Source organism: Typopeltis vanoorti, chromosome 11 (assembly GCF_054136105.1).
Source record: "Typopeltis vanoorti isolate ZY-2024b chromosome 11, IOZ_Tvanoo_1.0, whole genome shotgun sequence".
Classification (NCBI taxonomy): Eukaryota; Metazoa; Arthropoda; class Arachnida; order Uropygi; family Thelyphonidae; genus Typopeltis; species Typopeltis vanoorti.
Genome location: NC_143559.1, coordinates 60,088,545 through 60,106,916, shown reverse-complemented (window position 1 = coordinate 60,106,916; position 18,372 = coordinate 60,088,545). Strand labels below are relative to the sequence as shown.

The window sequence follows — 18,372 nt, the reverse complement described above, 5'->3', positions numbered from 1 at the left end:
ACACGCACACATCTCACTGTCTCCGCTACTTAATTCTGCAACTACGCACAACCAGGGGTGTAGTCGGGCCAGGGACACGCTCTGGTACCTTTTTAAAACTATTGAAATTGAAATTCATTAAAATAAATTATAAGAATTATAACAATGAGATTTATAATGCATTTCCAGCTTTCGGCCAAAAAATAGCTAAAATAAAAATACAAAATATATAATAATAAAAATAGCTTTGCCGCTCTTGTCAGTTTCGTTTCAGAAAACAAGGCAATAACCTGCGTCTATGTTCGGTTTCGAAGTTTCAAACCCAAAGAAAACTGACAATATTGCACCCGCACCCAATGCTACATCGCAGTTGGTCGTATGTCATCTCTACACCCCCTAACAAGTCCAATGGACCTGACAAGTTAAAACGTGTAGTGGGCTCTGTGAAACTGTGTCCTCGCTATGGTTTGCTACATAGTGTTGGAGAAAGTATTTTAAGAAGAAAAGTGTAATAGTGCATCAACAATATGAAGAGAACCAATGAAAACAAATTAACCAATTACTTCTCAAAACTTAAAAAGAATGAAAATTCTAATACGAGTTCGGAATACGATGCAAAATTTCTGCCGAAAATTAAGAATAATGAATGCGAACTTATTCCTTCTTCGATGCTTTCAGAAAAACCGGAAATACAAGATAATTTGTGCAATGTTGCAAGTGTATCTTCAGCTATCACAGGACATCAAGAACATGCAGGTAATGCAATTGACACTAATTCTATAAATGTAGAATACCCGACAGTATGATCAGAGCAACAGTGGCTTGAACACAAGGACAAACATAAGTGGCTCATAGCAAAGAAGGGATATTTAGGTTGTAGTGATTGTTCATCAGTAGGATACTTAGGACATAGTACTTAGGAGCCCTGGCACTATTTCTTTTAGACTACACCCCTGCACACAACGCCATCTACTGCCCACCCCCCAACAATAATAGTATTTTTTGTTTATAAATTAAGTCAGTTCTCATGGCCGATTTATCGTAATTTTGAAGCTAAACAACATTTTTTTTTTTGAGAAATAACTTTTTCTGCATAATATTTTGAAATCTTTTATAGGCAGATACATTCAGCAATATTTTGCTTTAGTAATTAGTACCATAGTTTGACTAAGGGTTAAATAATCCAGAAATTATAAGTCAAAAAGTGACGACTGAAATATACGTGGAGATCGCATAATGATTATTGCCATCTGACGGTTGGGGTGTTGGTTATTTTGCAAGGATTTAGGCATTGGTTAAACTAATAATATTGCAATAAATAATAATTTTTAAATAACCATACACTTGCTAAATTAATTTTTAATATTTTTGTAGGCAACACTGATGAAATTAAAGGGATCGCATGAGGTGATAACACTGATGCCTTCGACATATTGTTATTATTATTATTATTATTATTATTATTATTATTATTATTATTATTATCATTACGGGCAACTACAAGGAGTCCTTAGACTCATCGAGGCCCTAAACATCATATCAAAAACAACTATTCGGCATTTGCACAGTATTTATCATACTTTGCTTTGAATTCATTTACAGTAATGGCACCCACAACAAACTCTGGCAGCTTATTCCATTCATTCACCACTCTCCAAGTAAAAAACCTAGTTCTAACACCCTTAATAACTACACTCTTGCTGAGTTTCCATGGATGGCCCCTAGTCCTCTCATCACCAGACCTGTTCTGAAAATTTTACTCTGAATTAATCTTGTAAACCCTTCAGTAATTTGAATATCTCAAACATATGTAACCCACAGATCTTTAACCTGTTCTCGTAAGATTCATTCCATAGGCCAGCTATCATCTTGGTTACTCGCCTCTGGATTCTCTCCACCTCCTCCCCCATCAAGAAGAAACCCTGGCGCCCAGATCTGGGCACAGTAGTCAAGATGGGGTCTTAGCAAGGCTCGATAAAGAGGAACAATAACTTGCTTATCTCTGCTCGTCAAAGTATTCTTCAGCGTCCAAGTGATCTGATGAGCTGATTTAGCCACTTTTGCTATGTGTCCCCTAAACATCAACTCCCTATCCACCAACACACCCAAATTTCTGGCTTCTTCAACCTCCTGGAGTACAGTTCCACCAATGTGATATACTGCTGCAAATTTTTTCACCCCAAAATGCATAACCTTACACTTTGGTACATTAAACTGATATCCATTCTCATTAGCCCAGACTGCCAATCTATCCAAATCATCCTGCAAAATTTTGACATCATGTGCATTCACAATTTCTCCACCCAACATTGCATCATCAGCAAATAAATGAACAGTTCCTCTCAGATCCTTTCCTATATCATTAATATATAAATTAAGCAGTGGTGGTCCAAGAACAGAATCCTGCGGCACACCACTAGTAACAGGCCTTCTTTTGGACTCCATTCCTTAATAAACTACTCTCTGATATCTCTCCATCAACCACCCTCCTATCCATCTCACCAACCCTATATCCATCTCCTCATGTGCTGCGATTTACTGATTAGAATTTCATGTGGTGTCCTGTCAAAGGCCTTAGCAAAGTCCAGCAGTATCACTGTAAATCCATTACCTTTATCCAGTTCAGTGGTCACTGTTATTATAAAACGTGAGCAAGTTACTCAGGCATGATCTACTCTTCACAAAACCATGCTGTCCTCCATACAGTATTCTATTTTCATCTATCCATTCCTCTATTTTGCTCTTGACTAATATCTCCAAAACCCTGACAACGATTCCTGATATGCTTATTGGCCGGTAATTTACAATAGCAGTCTTGGAACCTCCTTTATGCAATGGAACTATCTTCCCCTCTTTCCACCCCCTCAGGACTAACCCAGAGCTGAGACTTAAATTAAACCATATAGTCAAGGGAACTGACAATTCCTTTCCTGCTCTACATAAGACTCGAGCTGGTATACCATCGAATCCCACAGATGTATTTACATTAAGGTTCTATAATATACTATTCACTTTCATTTCATTCACTTCAATTCCTGTATCAGCCATTCGTTCTTTCCATGGGCGGCTCGTGCATAGGCACTACGGAACTGCAGTACCCCCCAATTTTTCTCGATATATAAATATATTTATTAATTTATTTATATTTGCTTATAATATTTAATTTTATCATCAACAATCCTATACAATTCTCTTATTTTGCATAAAAAATAATAAAAATCCATCGTGTAGCACATAGGAGGGCGAAGGACGCTAGCAGAACTGTGTTTAACACAGTGTCATATTGCTACACGCGCAAGCATATGCACGTCATATTGAGATGCAAGCTATTAGCGTAATGTGGCATTGTCCGTCGGGCAGTTCCACTGTTGTTTATATGCAGTTTGCGCCATACTAGAGTGTTCGTAGTGCATAGAGTATTCTACAGTAGACTCGACATGCATGATTATTGTAAATTAATTGTCTTGTTAAAATTTATAACAGAAAATAATTTAGATTGTGTTGTTAGTGAAATTACTGTAGTGATAAAAATTTTCCTGACAATTCCTATGACTACATCAGAGCCTGAACGCTGTTTTTCAACATTAAAGAGAATAAAAACATTTCTGAGGAGCACTGTGAATCAGGATAGGTTAAATGCGCTTGCGGTGATTTTAACGGAGAAAAAAAATCTTCAGCAGTCACATAAACATCAAGGAAAATGTCATTGACCTTTTCGCACGAAACAAAACAAGAAGAATGGATTTTATTTTTAATTAATTTTGAATTATACTAAACTGTATAATTTTATCGATAATAAACAATATTTTTTCATGAAACAAAACAAGAAGAATATATTTTATTTTTAAGTAATTTTGAATTATGCCAAACTGTATAATTTTATCGATAATAAACAATATTTTAATGCTTATTTTTTTTACCATAATCTTGATATTTTATCCAAACACTTATACACTGTACTTACAGTGTATATGTATATTTCGAAAGTTGCAGCACCCCACGATTTCAAGCCACGAGCCACCACTGTTTCTCTCATTCTTGCAATATCACAGCCTGGATGATATACTCTTGCAAAGTATTCGCTTAGTAATTCTACTATATCAGCTGATTCAGTTACCTCCCTGCCATCAGTTCCTTAGAATCATTTTGCCTTATACATTTTGTTCTTTTACTTGCAGCATATCGAAAGAACTGTTTGGGATTCACTTTAGCTTGCATTGCTAATTTCCTTTCACAATCTGCTTTTGCTTTTCTAACCATACTAGTTAAGCTTCTAGCCTGTGCTTTATACTGTTCGTGTGCCTACAGATCATTTTCTCCTTAAATTTCATCCACAATTGTTTCTCTTTTTGCAGCTCAAGCTTAATGGTGTTATTCATCCATTTAACTCCCACTTGATTTACTCTCCGGACTCTAGGAATGCAGTCATCCATTACCTCCCTCAAACGCTCCTTAAACACTTCCCATGCACTATCAACATCCAGCCCTTGCAGTTTAACATGTCATGGCACTGGTCCAAGCAATCTCCTAAGCTTGTCATACTTACCAGCCCAGTAATTTCACATGTACGCTGTCTTAACTGAAAGTTCCACATTTCGCCACTTCCCAGGTCAAGCAAGACGTTAGGATCACTCTCACCAATTGGTAGCAATGTGGTCATATTCATAATAGTCAATTTCTCAGATGCAATTACTAGGTCAACCATTCTCGAACCCCTAGTATATTCCATTACATGCTGTATCAAGTAGTTATCCCTTAGTAACTGCATAAAATTCATTTCCTTCCTCCCATTTGGCCTCACCTCCCTCCAATCAATGTTACCATAGTTGAAATCCCCCATAATAATTACCTGTTCTCCCCTCATTGAGTCTATATGCCTATGCATACTGTCTCTATCATCTATTCCTTCGCCTGGTCTATACAGCACCCAACTGCAAATTTTGTTCTGCTGACCTCAATCTCACACCAGATAGCCTCAAATGTGCTATTTTCACTATCCTGAAGTTGAATTTCTATTCTCTTTGGCTGCAGTTCATCAGCTATCATCAATAACACTCCTCCCCCATTCTTTTCTCTCTGTCTTTCCTGAACACACTATACCCCTCACATTCTATCCCACTAACTATATCATCTTCTGTTAGCCATGTCTCACTAATGCCAATAACCTGTGGCCAGGAAGAACTAACCAAGGCCAAAATTTCCTCATTCTTATTCCGAATACTCCTGGAATTAGTGTACATAAAGTGGAGAAGTCCCCTAGCCCCACTCCTATTTTGACGCCTTTTACTAACTATCCCATTTTGGTTTGTTATCCTGGGTCCTAACTCAGGCATATTATACACATTCTTACACTCGACTGCCTCGCTGATGTCTGCATGCCCACATAACAGCATCTCCACCCTCCCTAAAAGCTCTAGTTTCCTTGCTTCTGCACATCAACTTTCGCTTCATTCAGCAACATATATTTCAGATTGCATTTGCAATATCTACACTGCTGTTAAATATTGTAAATAAAATTATGTGTTGTTTAAAAAAATGAATTAACATACTTAATATTGATTAATTTAGAATTATTTTATTTTACACACGTTGCTTATATATAACAAATTTTAATGGCATGTTCATCAGGAATTTTGTAATGTGGATGAACTTCTAAAAAGAAAACAAATTTTGAAAGTTGTAAATCAAGGTTAACAGCACATACCGTTTTATGAACATATAGAATTTTAAGAATAGTTAGAAATTAATTTTACAAAGCAATCAGACAAAAAACAAAATTAACTGGTTCCACAATTTTTGTTCGTTTAATGGAGACGGACTGCTTTATTACGATTTGATGTGATCTTCTGGCCAAATGTAACAATCTTACTTTTTCTTCGTTTCTCTTTAGCTCCAATCATGAACTGTTTCTGAAGTGCTTGGCGAGCCTCAGCAGAAAGAACAGGTTCACGAATAGGTTCCAAATCTGGAGGACTCAGATGCTGATATACATCGATCTTAAAAAATAAAAATAAAAAAAGGGTGCTTCAAGGAAAAATCAGTTAGTATATAATCGAAATTCCAACATTGATCCGAATATTGCACATAGTTGGTGGATTAATATTTCAATATTTTCACTTACCATATATCGTTACAATAATCAATGTTACATCAATTATCAATGTGCATGATGTAACATATTGTAACATACTGATGAAACACTTTTACTACTACTAAGACCTGGCAGTGTCTCAGTTGTTTCTTTGTTACGTTTTCCTCCCAAATAATAACCCCCTGAAGGAAATTTATTTCCTACATGTTCCATTGCATACAATGCATATATTACATGTAGCTTCCAAGTACTGATTAACATTTATATTTATATTTTTGTATCAATATGCATATTTACATTTATCCTTTTACGTCTATATGTACATATTCCTTTATATTCATATTTATATTTTTATATATAATATATTTACACTATATAATTCATACAATATGAGTAATTTATGTTACATTTTTTACAACGACTGGAAGTTGATCTTATTGGCAAATTTAATTAATTCTGTTAATACTTTTCGATAAGTCTCTGTTTTGTCACTGGCCATTTGTCTCCGGATGTTGTATTAGGGGCATCCGGATGGAGTCCAGAAACTGACGCAAAGTATGTGGCCAACAGTCTGTTTAAGATGTGGACTGCCAATTTAACTATATGGTCGTTTTCTGGTTTTTTATGCTATCAATAGTGCTTCTCCTGTTACTGTAAATTGTTGCTGTCTTTTGATGAGAAGACTTGAGTTCTAATTCCCGGAGATTATGTAAGCGAATGAACTATAGCAAGTTGTTCTGCTTGGTTTTTGGAACAGAGGGGATTCAAGCAGCATTCTTGTATGATGGACTCTCTGTAATAAATATACAATGAAAGAACAAAGCTCAGGTAAATATGTTTTTTAGCGCTCACTGACCTAATCCTCATTTTATCCTTGCCGACTTAACTAGAAGGTTTACTATTTGTAAGCTTTTTTTTTCCCGACAGCATATGAGATGTGCTTGTTAAAAGTAAATTTTTAATCTATTGTTACTCCTAGGTATTTTAGATCACTGGTTACCTCGAGAACTTCCCCGTTTAGGAAGACCATTACAGGCTGTTTGTTTGTTTTTTTACGTATAACAAGGCATTGCTCTCACTTGTTTTGTTTAGTTTAGTTTACTGAAAAGTAATAAATGCAAACGATATATATATATATATATATATATATATATATATTGAGCCCATACAGAACCCATAGTACATTAGTACCGTGTATGGATTGTGAAAGAAGGTACTTGTTCACATTGGATTTGAATGAGTGTACTGTATATTGTATTCCTTAGGGAACACATCAAGGGGGAAGACTGTTCCAAAGTATAGCAGTTGCAGGAACGAAGGAGGAGAAGAAGAAACTTGTTCTGTGGGGTTCAAGGTGCACTAAGTAAGGATGTTGAGCAGCAGCTGCACGTGTTCCAACAAACGTAGTACTTAGATAATTATTGATGCTATTTCGGATGAACCTTTTCCATGCCATGTAAATATTTGTAGAAAACACATAGTGCAGAGACCGATCGTCCCTGCGAAAGTGGGTTCAGTGAGTTGGTAAGAGATGGGTCATTAATAAGTCTGATTGCTCTCCTCTGGATTGAATCGAGCATTTTGAGGAGCTTTTGGGGCCCCATCCTATATGTGGGAGAAGTATTCGATCGTTGGGCGGATTTTTGATTTGTATTAAAAAAACGTTTAATTTTCTTGACCAAATTTCCAGACCAAAAAGCTCTGGAATGACTTTTAATGGGATTATATTGATCAAGTGCATATAATAAACAACTATGTTATACCAACTAGTTTCACCAACTAAGGCTGTTGGCATCTTCAGAATACATATCTGATGTAAGGCACTAAAAAGTAAAAAACTGTTACAAACTATAATCAACCGATTCTAATTATATTAAACAAAGAACAGAACGCTTACAATACATGCATAGAGCGTGCATGTCTCACTTGTTGTTATTTAGGAACGTACTATAGTTGGCACTGTAATTCAGTTCTGGCGAGTTGAGAGATCTAATAAGGGACTTCCAGATCACGAGTAAGATTAGTCCTTGGTTCTTGTTAAGATTAGACAATTCTTAAGATCTCCAAAAGATAGCCATACTTTCTCCAAATAGGTTGGAGTTTATAACATACCCTGCTCGTGCGGCTTGAATTACATTGGCCAAACTTCAAGGAGCCTTGAAATTAGGCAAAAAGAACACATAGGTGATGTCAATAATAACAGAGAAGAAAAATCGGGGTTAGTTTTTCATTTCTCAAGAATGAACCATACCATAGATTGGGACAGAAGCACAATTCCTTACATAGAGGAGGACTTTCGCTCCCGAATTTTTAAAGAGACCACAACAGTTGCCCGCTGCATATAAAACCTTAACAGGAACCAAGGACTAATCTTGCCCGTGATCTGAAAGATCCTTATTAGATCTCTCAACTGGCCAGAACTGAATTACAGTACCAACTATAGTACGTATCTAAATAACAAGTGAGATCATGCACGCTCTATGCATGTATTGTACGCGCTCTATTCTTTGTTTAATATAATTGGAATCGGTTGATTATAGTTTGTAACAGTTTTTTACTTTTTAGTGGCTTACATCAGATATGTACCCTGAAGATGCCAACAGCCTTAGTTGATGAAACTAGTTGGTATAACATAGTTGTTTATTATATGCACTTGATCAATATATTCCCATTAAAATCACTTCAGGATTTGTGATTTGTATAAGGTTAACAGCTGTTCAGGGGAGAAGTAACGTCTTGAGGGAGAGAGAAATCCTAGTTTTTTAGAAGCTTAGGATGCAATGGTTGTTATGTGTTTATGCTAGGAGAGGCTTGATGTCAAGGTAATTCCAAGAAAAGAAATCGTAGATTGTCTGGAAATTTGGGTATTGTCAAAAATAATACTGGCAAAAATTGTTCTTTTTTTATGAGAAATGAGACAGTACTGTTTTATTTGCATTGAAATTGAGTAGGTTATCTGAATCCCATTGGAGGATGGCTTGGAGATCTGAATTGAGGGCAGTTGTGGTTGCTGTTCTGTAGGTTGAGGTGAGTTGTGTGGAGTAAGGTTTATAAAAAGAAAGGGAGGAGTACAATATGCTGTCGTATGCAAAATTGTGTATTGGGTTTGAGGTAAGCTGAAGTAGGTCATGGATATATAGTAGGAAGAGGGTTGGTGAGATGACAGAACCTTGGGGAACTCCAGCATTAGTTGCATGGTGAGAAAATAAGGAGCCATCCACCACCACACATAGTATGCATCCAGACAGAAAGCTGGCAATCCAACTATAGACCAAACGATGGCAGCTTGCTTAGTAAGCCCTTGTGCTAGATCCGGTTAAACGCCTTGGAGATATCAAGTCTAACCGCTTGAGATTCGCCAAACTACTCCATGGCATTTGTCCAGAGAGATGGGTGACATATGTGAGCAGATCTCCTGTTGATCGGCAAATACGGAATCCATCCTGGCGGTCGTTTATTAGATGGGTAGCTTTGAGGTAGTGTAGGAATTGGGAATTGATGATTTTTTCCGTTACTTTAGATAGGACTGAGGTGAGCCAGATGAGGGGAGGTAGCTGGACGGCAGTGACGGGTCGTCTTTCTTGGGAATGGGTTGAATACAGACCAATTTCTAGGCTGTGAGATAGATACAAGCGGAGTAAGACAGTATATATAAGCGATATACGACAGGAGACAGTTCTGGTGCACAAACCTTCAGGACAATTGCAGGGATGCCATCATGGCCGGGAGACTTTTTTGTGTCTAATTTGGACAGTATTTTGCTGATCTCTTTCTGGCAAAAGGATATTGTGGGCATTGTATGTTAGGCAACTGGAATGTTGGGAAACATTTGTCATTTTCAATTACGTGCATTAGAAGCAAAGTGTGAGGCCAGGAGATTGGCCTTTTCTGTAGGTGATGATGCAATGGAGCTATCTGGGTATGATAGAGGTGGGAATAGTGTTGGGCAGAAGTTACGACCGATTGCTTTGGCGAGGGACCAAAAGTTTCGGCTGCCATTTGGACAGGGTGCAGATTTCTTGCTTTTTGCTCTTTCGTACTCTGTTTTGGAAGCATTGATTTTTTTTTTTTTTTTGCATTTATTTCGAGCTTGGTTATAAGCTCTAGAGAAGGATGTGGTTCTTGATTTGAGCCACGGTACGTTTGGTTTTTCATTTGTACAGCCTTGGTGCATCTTTTGAAAAACCAGTGATTAGTTAGGGAATGACAGGTCAGAGTACTGTGAGGAATATATGATTCCATGCCAGTGAGAATTACTTTGGTTATGAGTTCGGTGCATGTTGGAAGGTCGGAAGCAGTAGTCTAACCATGAGAATGAAGCATAGAAGTTGCGGTGGCTGTCCCACTTGACACTGTTATAATACCAGACTACTCTTGGATGGTAGTGGCTGTATAAGCGTTGTTGCATGGGGGAGGAGATGAGCACTAGGTTGTGGTCAGAATTGTCTAGCTGGCTTTCTATGTTCACCGTGTAAGGTCATTGGTGATGGCGAATGTTTCAGCATCTCTCCCTGCAAGATCTGTACAGCTGGAGGAAGAAAGCCAGTTGGTGTTGTGGACATTAAAAATCTCCTAGAAGAATGATTTCACTGTTTTGGAAAGTGGAACTGGAGAAAGTCGATTTTTAAGGAGAGAAAATTGAAGAGCTCTGGGTGGTTGGTTGCGCGTTAGGGGAGCGATAGAGACAGCATATGAATTTGACTGAGTTGGGTAGGGATATTTTCATCCAAAGAAGGTCAAAGGTGGTCGATTCTAGGTTGGGTGCTCTCTGGCAAGGTATTTAGTGACAAAGTAAATGTATTTTTGTATGTGCTACTATAATACTTAAATTAATTTTATGCAGATCTATAAAGCTTCTGATTTTAAAAAGATGTTGGAAATAATTTTAAAGTAAAAATAATATATATATATATATGAATATCCTAATGTTCATTACGATTATGTATCGAATATAAATAAAAATTAAAGTTAGTAGTATTTCGAATGGCCTCTGTTTGAGTGCTATCTTAAATATGCAAGAAATAAACGCATTTCGCTGTTTGCAATATCTACGTATTTTTTCGTTCTTTTTTTATAATATTTATATAAGTTTGTGCATAATGACTCATTTCTCCTAACTGAGATGCTCATCAAACATTAGTCAGATAAAAAACTTTAGAATTTTGTTAACATTAGTAAATAAAATTTCCAGTCTATATGAATATCTAATAAACATATACAAATAATAATTGCTAACAGAAGAATCATTTTTGGTATTAATAAGATTAAGAATTACTAAATTAATAAGAACTGCTGTTGATATCTTGCCACCGCACGATAAAGCTGAACTTCTGAGGAGTAGGATTAAAATAAGATTAAGTTGTTAATTTGTATTTTATAAAACGATGTATAGATTCAAGTTTTACTTATATTTTAAACTTAATTCAACTCAGTCTCGTGGCTACTGCGTATAGAATCTCAATATAAATATAAATGGCGATCGCATACCTCTTGGGAAATTTCATAAAACGGAGCAATTGCAGGAAGTGGATGATGGTGCCGTCTGGTGACATGAAATTTTCCAAGTATATCCGTTAACTTTTTCTTCTTTTTCTCTTCTTTCGCTCCGGTTTCATCCATACTTGGTTTCGCCTTCCTTAATTTTTTCACCCAAGGATAATTCACTCTGCCAGTTTCTATGTAGTGAATAAGCAATTTAAAATTTTTGTTCCAACGAGGACAGGTGCCCCTGTTGATGACCTGCGTTGAGAAATATGATCATGATTATCATAAACAGAAGTCTACATAATATGGAATAGTTGATTATAGAATTCTATAATCAACTATGTAAGGATTATGTAAGGATACGTACATAATCCTTACATATAATAATAGTTCAATGTTAATTCTTGTCATAATTCTAATTTGCTGATATGTACTAATTTCCAATTCTTCGCTTCTTATGGTTTGATATTATTCAACGTTATTCGAAAATATTCAAGAATATTTACGTCAAAGAATTCAATAATACCATATAACATCAGTATAAAATAATTTAAATGAAATTTAAAAATATCATAGAAAGTTTTTTGTGTTAAAAATGATAAAATGACACCCAAAAGCATTTAAGAAGGTAACAGTAACTGCGAACAATTAAAAAGTTATTTTGTTCACTTCTAAATCTAAAACGTAAAATTTTTAGAAAATAAAACAAAAAAAAATAGTATTGTATTGCGTATGGAGATGACAGATGTGTTTTGTGTTATATAATATTAGAGATGAAAACAAAAGAAATTGTCAGGAAACAAATATGCATATAATTAAAGAAGTTAACAACGTGGGTAACGTACCCTATCTCCAATCAACAGGTAGCGGATCACAAACATCCATGGACATGGATGCGATCTTCTAGTGAGCTGGTATTTAATTAGGGTTTTTAAGGGTTCGAAGGGTTTTTAATGCATGGTTCTTAGCTAACTCGATGAATTAGCTAAGAACCATGCATTAAAAACCTTTCGATAAACTGACAAACCCTTCGCTTAATAGAAACAGTATTAATATATTTATCCACCTTTTTCTAGCTCATTTTCATGTGCTAATTTTGCCTTGACCCATATTAGTTCTATATCAATTCTAGTCGCTTGCTCGCTAGTTATACTATTTTTATCAAGGTGCGTTGCACAAAATGCAAATACACTCTTTACGTTCATTTTATTTGTCATCATGCATTATTATTTTACTACTGCTGTATGGATATTATTAAAAGTCCGAATTAAGAATCCTTCCAAAATTTTGTCAGGCTGTCTCAATTTCTGTTTCATTCAGTGACAAAAGATTTCGAAATTATAGATTGCTCTCTGGTTGGAAGGAGATCAATAAAATTTGGGATTTTGGATTTGAAAGAACATATCCGTGTGTGGTTTCATTTTGGCTTCAATCCGGATATTTTTTTCTGAAAATGATTAGAACTACTCTAGAGATCAAACATGGAACTTTTTAAGCCACTTCAAGACACTCCAATAAACGATGGTCTCGAACCGGTTCTTCGTTCCCAAAATAGACAAAATAATCGTAAGAACACGTACAATTTACAAACGTAACACAGTGGCCTCATAGCTTTAGTTGCTTCAACCAACTATTTAAAATGTCTATTTAAATATCACGAATATATCTCAATTTTGGTTGCAATCAGATCATTTGCAGTGACCAAGGTGGGGTGTGAGAACACTGTGGAATTTATATAAAAAAGAAACCACTTCACTTTCATAAATTCTCGTTATAATTTAGAGACTCACGGATTTGCGTAAAAGATCCACAATATGACAAAGATTTTGCAATAATCAAATTAGCTACCAATTAATTAAAGTTTAGTTAAAGTTTTCGTGAAAGCAGCGGAAATATGGATAAGCGAAAGTTAAGGTTTAAGAGCCCAATTTGACATAGTTTCTGCAGAACTATCTACGTCCGAAGCTTTCAAAATCATCGATAGCCATGAACTCAACTATCAGTGACGAACAAAGGCGAAGACTAACTCCATACCTATTTCCAAAAATTTAGCTAAGGATAAAATAATTCTACCATCTCGATTTAAGGAGTAAAAGCATAAGATGTTTATACTCGTATTTATTTATTTACTCAGGCTGTACTCGACGAAATAGTAAAAATTATTTAATAGTATGAGATATCGGTTGTGCGTGTTCTCTGAAGATTTTGCTTTTCTAGAGAAAAGAGAGGAAAAAACACTTCTGTAATAAATTCGAAAACGCTTAAAATTTCCTCTCATTGCCTTTTTGGGCTGAAAATCTTCAATTTCTGCTGAGGAAACCTATCCACCTCTTTAACAGACCACTCAGTGCAAGCATTGATAATAAAACTTATTTAAAATGTTCGAACTGATAATTCTTGAAAAGAATAAACAGTAGTGATGGTAAAAATTTATTTTTCTTGCCTTGAATGTAGTTGGTGAACCCATTCTTCTAATGTCTTTAGGGATTGGACAAACATCATCCTCAGAGTACTGTATAGGGCTTTCCAGATTCCATTTCTCTTCCTGTCCAAACGTTCCAATATAAGCCCCAGCCAAAGTCCACAAACGAGCTGTGCAGTCCCTGCTAGTAGACACCACCATTTCCCATTTATCTACGAACTCTAAGTGCATAATAGCTTGCAGATGAGCGCGTAAACAATTCAACAGTGCTGGACGAGGAGGAGCTGTATCATCTTCTGGTATGTAAATAGTTTCCGATAATCCAATATAACGAATTTTTCTCCTCTCGAGACGAAGGTATGGAAATTTTTGCAAATAATGGCTTGAACTGTGCACTATAGCATCATCACCACAGCAGTAATTTTGCAAAGCCCAGACTCTGATATAACCTGAGGTATCACCTATAAGATAAGAAAGGTGTATAAATGTCATTGAATTTGGAATGGGGACAGAACTTGCAAAAATAAAATAAAATAAACCTGCTGAATTAAGAAATCTTTTTACGGCTCAACTATATTACAGTTGCGATCTGTAGTCCACAGCACATTACACTAATAAACTATCTGACTTACCTGTAACCAAAAATTCATTGTTCACATCTGTTGCCATGGAAACTACTCCATCAATACGACGCTTTGGAGCATGAAATTTTCCAAGTAATCCACTTCCTGGGCATATAGACCAAGCTCGTATATAGCCATCTTTTCCACACGTAAGTAATGTGGCAACATCCCATTTAACTCTGCGACTCTGGAGAAACAGCACTCGGTTGATGGTTGGAATAGAAGATAAAACGAATTCCTTTGCTAGGTCAAAATCGGGATCCGCAGATGGAACTGTTGCCACACTTTCAGAAGGTGAGTGGTCTTCCGTAAGTTCTTCCTCCCTTTCATTTTTTTCTTCGCTGCTTTCTCTGTGCATACTTTGTGGACTCTCTGTGCTAACATTTTCCATTTGGACTTCTTTCTCTGTTTCCTCAGCGTCCTTCGGTTTGGATTCAGATGCAAGTTGTCTCTTCCCGTAAAACTTTCCTTCGTCTCTCATGCGGAACTTAACTTTGCCTATCTCACGCATCCAAACTATAATTTCTCCATCGTTGGAAACGGTTGTTACGATTTTGTTTTGATAGCATCCAATCGACTCAATATCATCGCCGTGTTTTACATCCCAGACTTTAACAAAGGTATCGATTCCATCGTCATAGGAGTGAATCACACGACGATTCCATCCCGCTACAAAGATATCATTATGGGCTGACGCTATCGAAGTAATTTCACGATTGTCCTCGATCTTTTCTTCTCTAATGCAAAGACCATTACTGAAATTCCAAGTTTTTAGAATCCCATCTTGACCACCAGTAAGGAGTCGTCTTTGACTTGAATGAAGGGTCATAGCTGTTATTTTTACCGGATATGTTTCTTTTTCGCGAATTACTGTATGAGCTTTACTGAATTCAAAAATTTTTGTTCCTTTGATTAAACTCCACACAGCAATCTCCGAACCATAAGAGCCTGTAATAACGTACTCGAACAAACTGTTGTACAACGCTGCACACACTGGAGCATTGTGTGTATTCCATTTCACCCTTATATCCTCTACTTGAACTTCAAATACTCCAATCTGATAAGTTCCAACGAGAATGCATCCATCTTCAGGATGAATACAAGCAGCCGTGATGTCCGTGGTCCCTAGAGATCCATTGTTGCAATTGATGGTCTGAACACATAACTGGCGAAATACGTTCCATATCATTATGTATTTATCTCGACTAATGCTAATCACAAGCTTATTAATATTATCAGCCATCACTTGCATTACAGGAGTCATGTGGCCAGTAAGGACGAAGTTAGGCTTGGGACTAACAAATGGATTCCACAACTTAACTGCATGGTCCAGTCCTCCAGTGATAATAAAATTCTCAGATACCATATAATCGAAACAAACAATCCCTAGCCTACTATGAAATTTGTAAGTGTGCTGCTTGGCTATGTCATATATGAACAGGGCATCTCTAGAAGTTTTTGAGCAGGAAATGAATACCTCAATGGCGCTTAAGAACTTTACGTTTTGAACCCAATCACTATGCACTTTTGGAAAGCATATGATATCCAGACCCTCAATCTGTTTCTTTACGATCTTAGCAAACAAAATACGGGACATAGCTTCTTTCATGATCAGAGAACGTCTTAAATCACAAAAAAATTGTAAACTTAAAGTGATGAGGCTTACATTTCCACGGGTGTCGCCTAAAATAAGCTGCACTGCACTCGTTGATTTATATTTCGCTGATGAATTATAGTCCAGACACATTACACAGCTCGGGCATTCAATAATTGTAAAATGCTTCTCAAATTCCGCAGGACTGCTATCGTAAAAACGGATATCCCATAAAGTGGTAGCAACAGCAATCATCCGCATATTGGGCATGCATACCATGGCTGTCACTTGCATTGATTGTTTCCCTTCTTGTTCAATATGTAGAGTAGCAACTGGCTTGAAATCTCTAGTGAAATAAGCTAGCATTCCGGATTTACTTATAACCACATAGTTACCTGCTGTATCATCTCGGATACCCGGAACAGCTGAATAAACTGTAATGCGTTTAATGCTATGAGAATGGCTAAAACAATTAACCAACTTCATCCTTGATTTATACGGGAGAACATCAAGTCGTGATTCCAAAATATCCCGTTTGTTATAGATCCGAAGTATATGATACATAACTTCTATCCATGACACAGTACCAATACCGCGAGCATCAACCTTTAAAAAGAAAGTTCTGAGTTCTTCCATGTTGGCAGCATCTTCTAAAACAGTTTGCATGGCTAGAATAAACTGATTGACTTCTATTGTTCCTAGTTCTTCTGTATCCATATCACCAAGCACCTGTCGAAGCTGCATTAGGTGATGCATAGTTAATCGATCTAGTATACCAGCTGGTAGAGTCAGTTCTTCTAATTGAGGGTCTTTTGTAGCTTCTGTCTTAGACATTGTGAATCTATACTTGAATTAATAATTATAGAACTATTCCATAAATGTTCGGTCTATTATTCTTTAGGAGACTTAAATATAACAATGTCAATCTACTATGCCTAATAGTGCAAGTTAATTATTACTATTGTTCATCAAAACAGCACTGAATTTGCTCAACAATGTAAAAAAAGGGAACGAAGATAATGTATGTCTGCAAAAACAATTAAACGTTTTTTTTTATTGTGTCTTTGTGTTGTGACCGGTTTCGAGTGAATCAAAAATGCATCACAACAATTTATTAATGATAAGTCAGTAGTTGTTATATTCTTATTTAAGTGATTTTTTTAAGAGTCACTCATTCACCATAACTTTCTGGTTCCTAGAAATGAGTACTAGTAAAAAGAAGATAACTGTCCTTGTTATTATAAGCAGAGTTAACAGAAAAGCTAACCACAGCAACGCAGTCTCCGTACCTCATTTCGTATCAAAGGTGACCTTTGATTGGAAAGACCAAGGTTTGAATTTACCATCTAGAACATGAAGATACTTTATTAAAGCTTTTCAATCGACAATGAGTTAGCAGATTTCATTTGGAGGTGGAGAATTATTCCTCCCAGAAACTCGGGTTTTCATCACGCAAAACAGGGAAACCGACCAGGGAAAAAAAAAAAAAAAAAAAAAAAAAAAAACGCGTTTTACATACCTAATAACTGTGACCTTGTAGTCTTAGTTGCTTCGACAGTTATTCCAAATAATAACAGTCAACGTAGCAATTAAAATATATTTAATCATAAGATTAACCCTAAAAAGACTAATCCTAAAAAAAATAGGGTTAAGAAAGCCAAAGATAATTTGGCAGGTAGTGGGTCTTAAGAAATTAGACCAGTGTAGCTCATATACTGCTCACTGTTAATAATTGTTGGTCTGACATGTAACATTTGGAAATTAAATTTTTCCAAACATCTTATAGTGCCATTAATTATTTTCAATTAAGACTTCCATTAAACTATATCGTGTCTGACAGCCTTTTGAAAAAAGTCCGTTTATTTAGAAAAGTAAGACTTTTTACTCAGTTGATGGCACGGCTCGATTTTCATACTTCCATGATTATCCATATTTCCATTTTCTTTTGAGTGTTTTTCTGAATTTTATGAAAAAAATATAATTAAAGAAATAACCAAATAAAGCAAGATTGTTATTTTTTTTTTTTCCTGTTTTTCAAAAATTCATTCTTGGTAAACAACAGAATTGGCAAAACATTTAAACTTATATGTTGAGTTGAAGTATAAAAAATCATTTAATATGTTATCCTTCATACCACAAAAATAAAAAATAAATGAATTCATTAAATTAAAATAGTAAA

The 18,372-nt window shown here is 36.0% G+C and overlaps 1 protein-coding gene across 1 annotated transcript; it reads right to left on the bottom strand.

Annotated features, from left to right (window-relative positions):
- Nucleotides 1-5,783: 5,783 nt before the first annotated feature.
- LOC150101626 (WD repeat-containing protein on Y chromosome-like) lies at nucleotides 5,784-17,027 on the bottom strand. Its single transcript, XM_090399859.1, has 4 exons — nucleotides 14,609-17,027; nucleotides 13,998-14,437; nucleotides 11,558-11,809; nucleotides 5,784-5,975 (listed from the first exon to the last, which is right to left on the bottom strand). The coding sequence occupies exons 1-4, from the start codon at nucleotides 17,025-17,027 to the stop codon at nucleotides 5,784-5,786; spliced, it is 3,303 nt and encodes a 1,100-aa protein (XP_090255985.1).
- Between the last annotated feature and the right edge of the window lie 1,345 nt (nucleotides 17,028-18,372).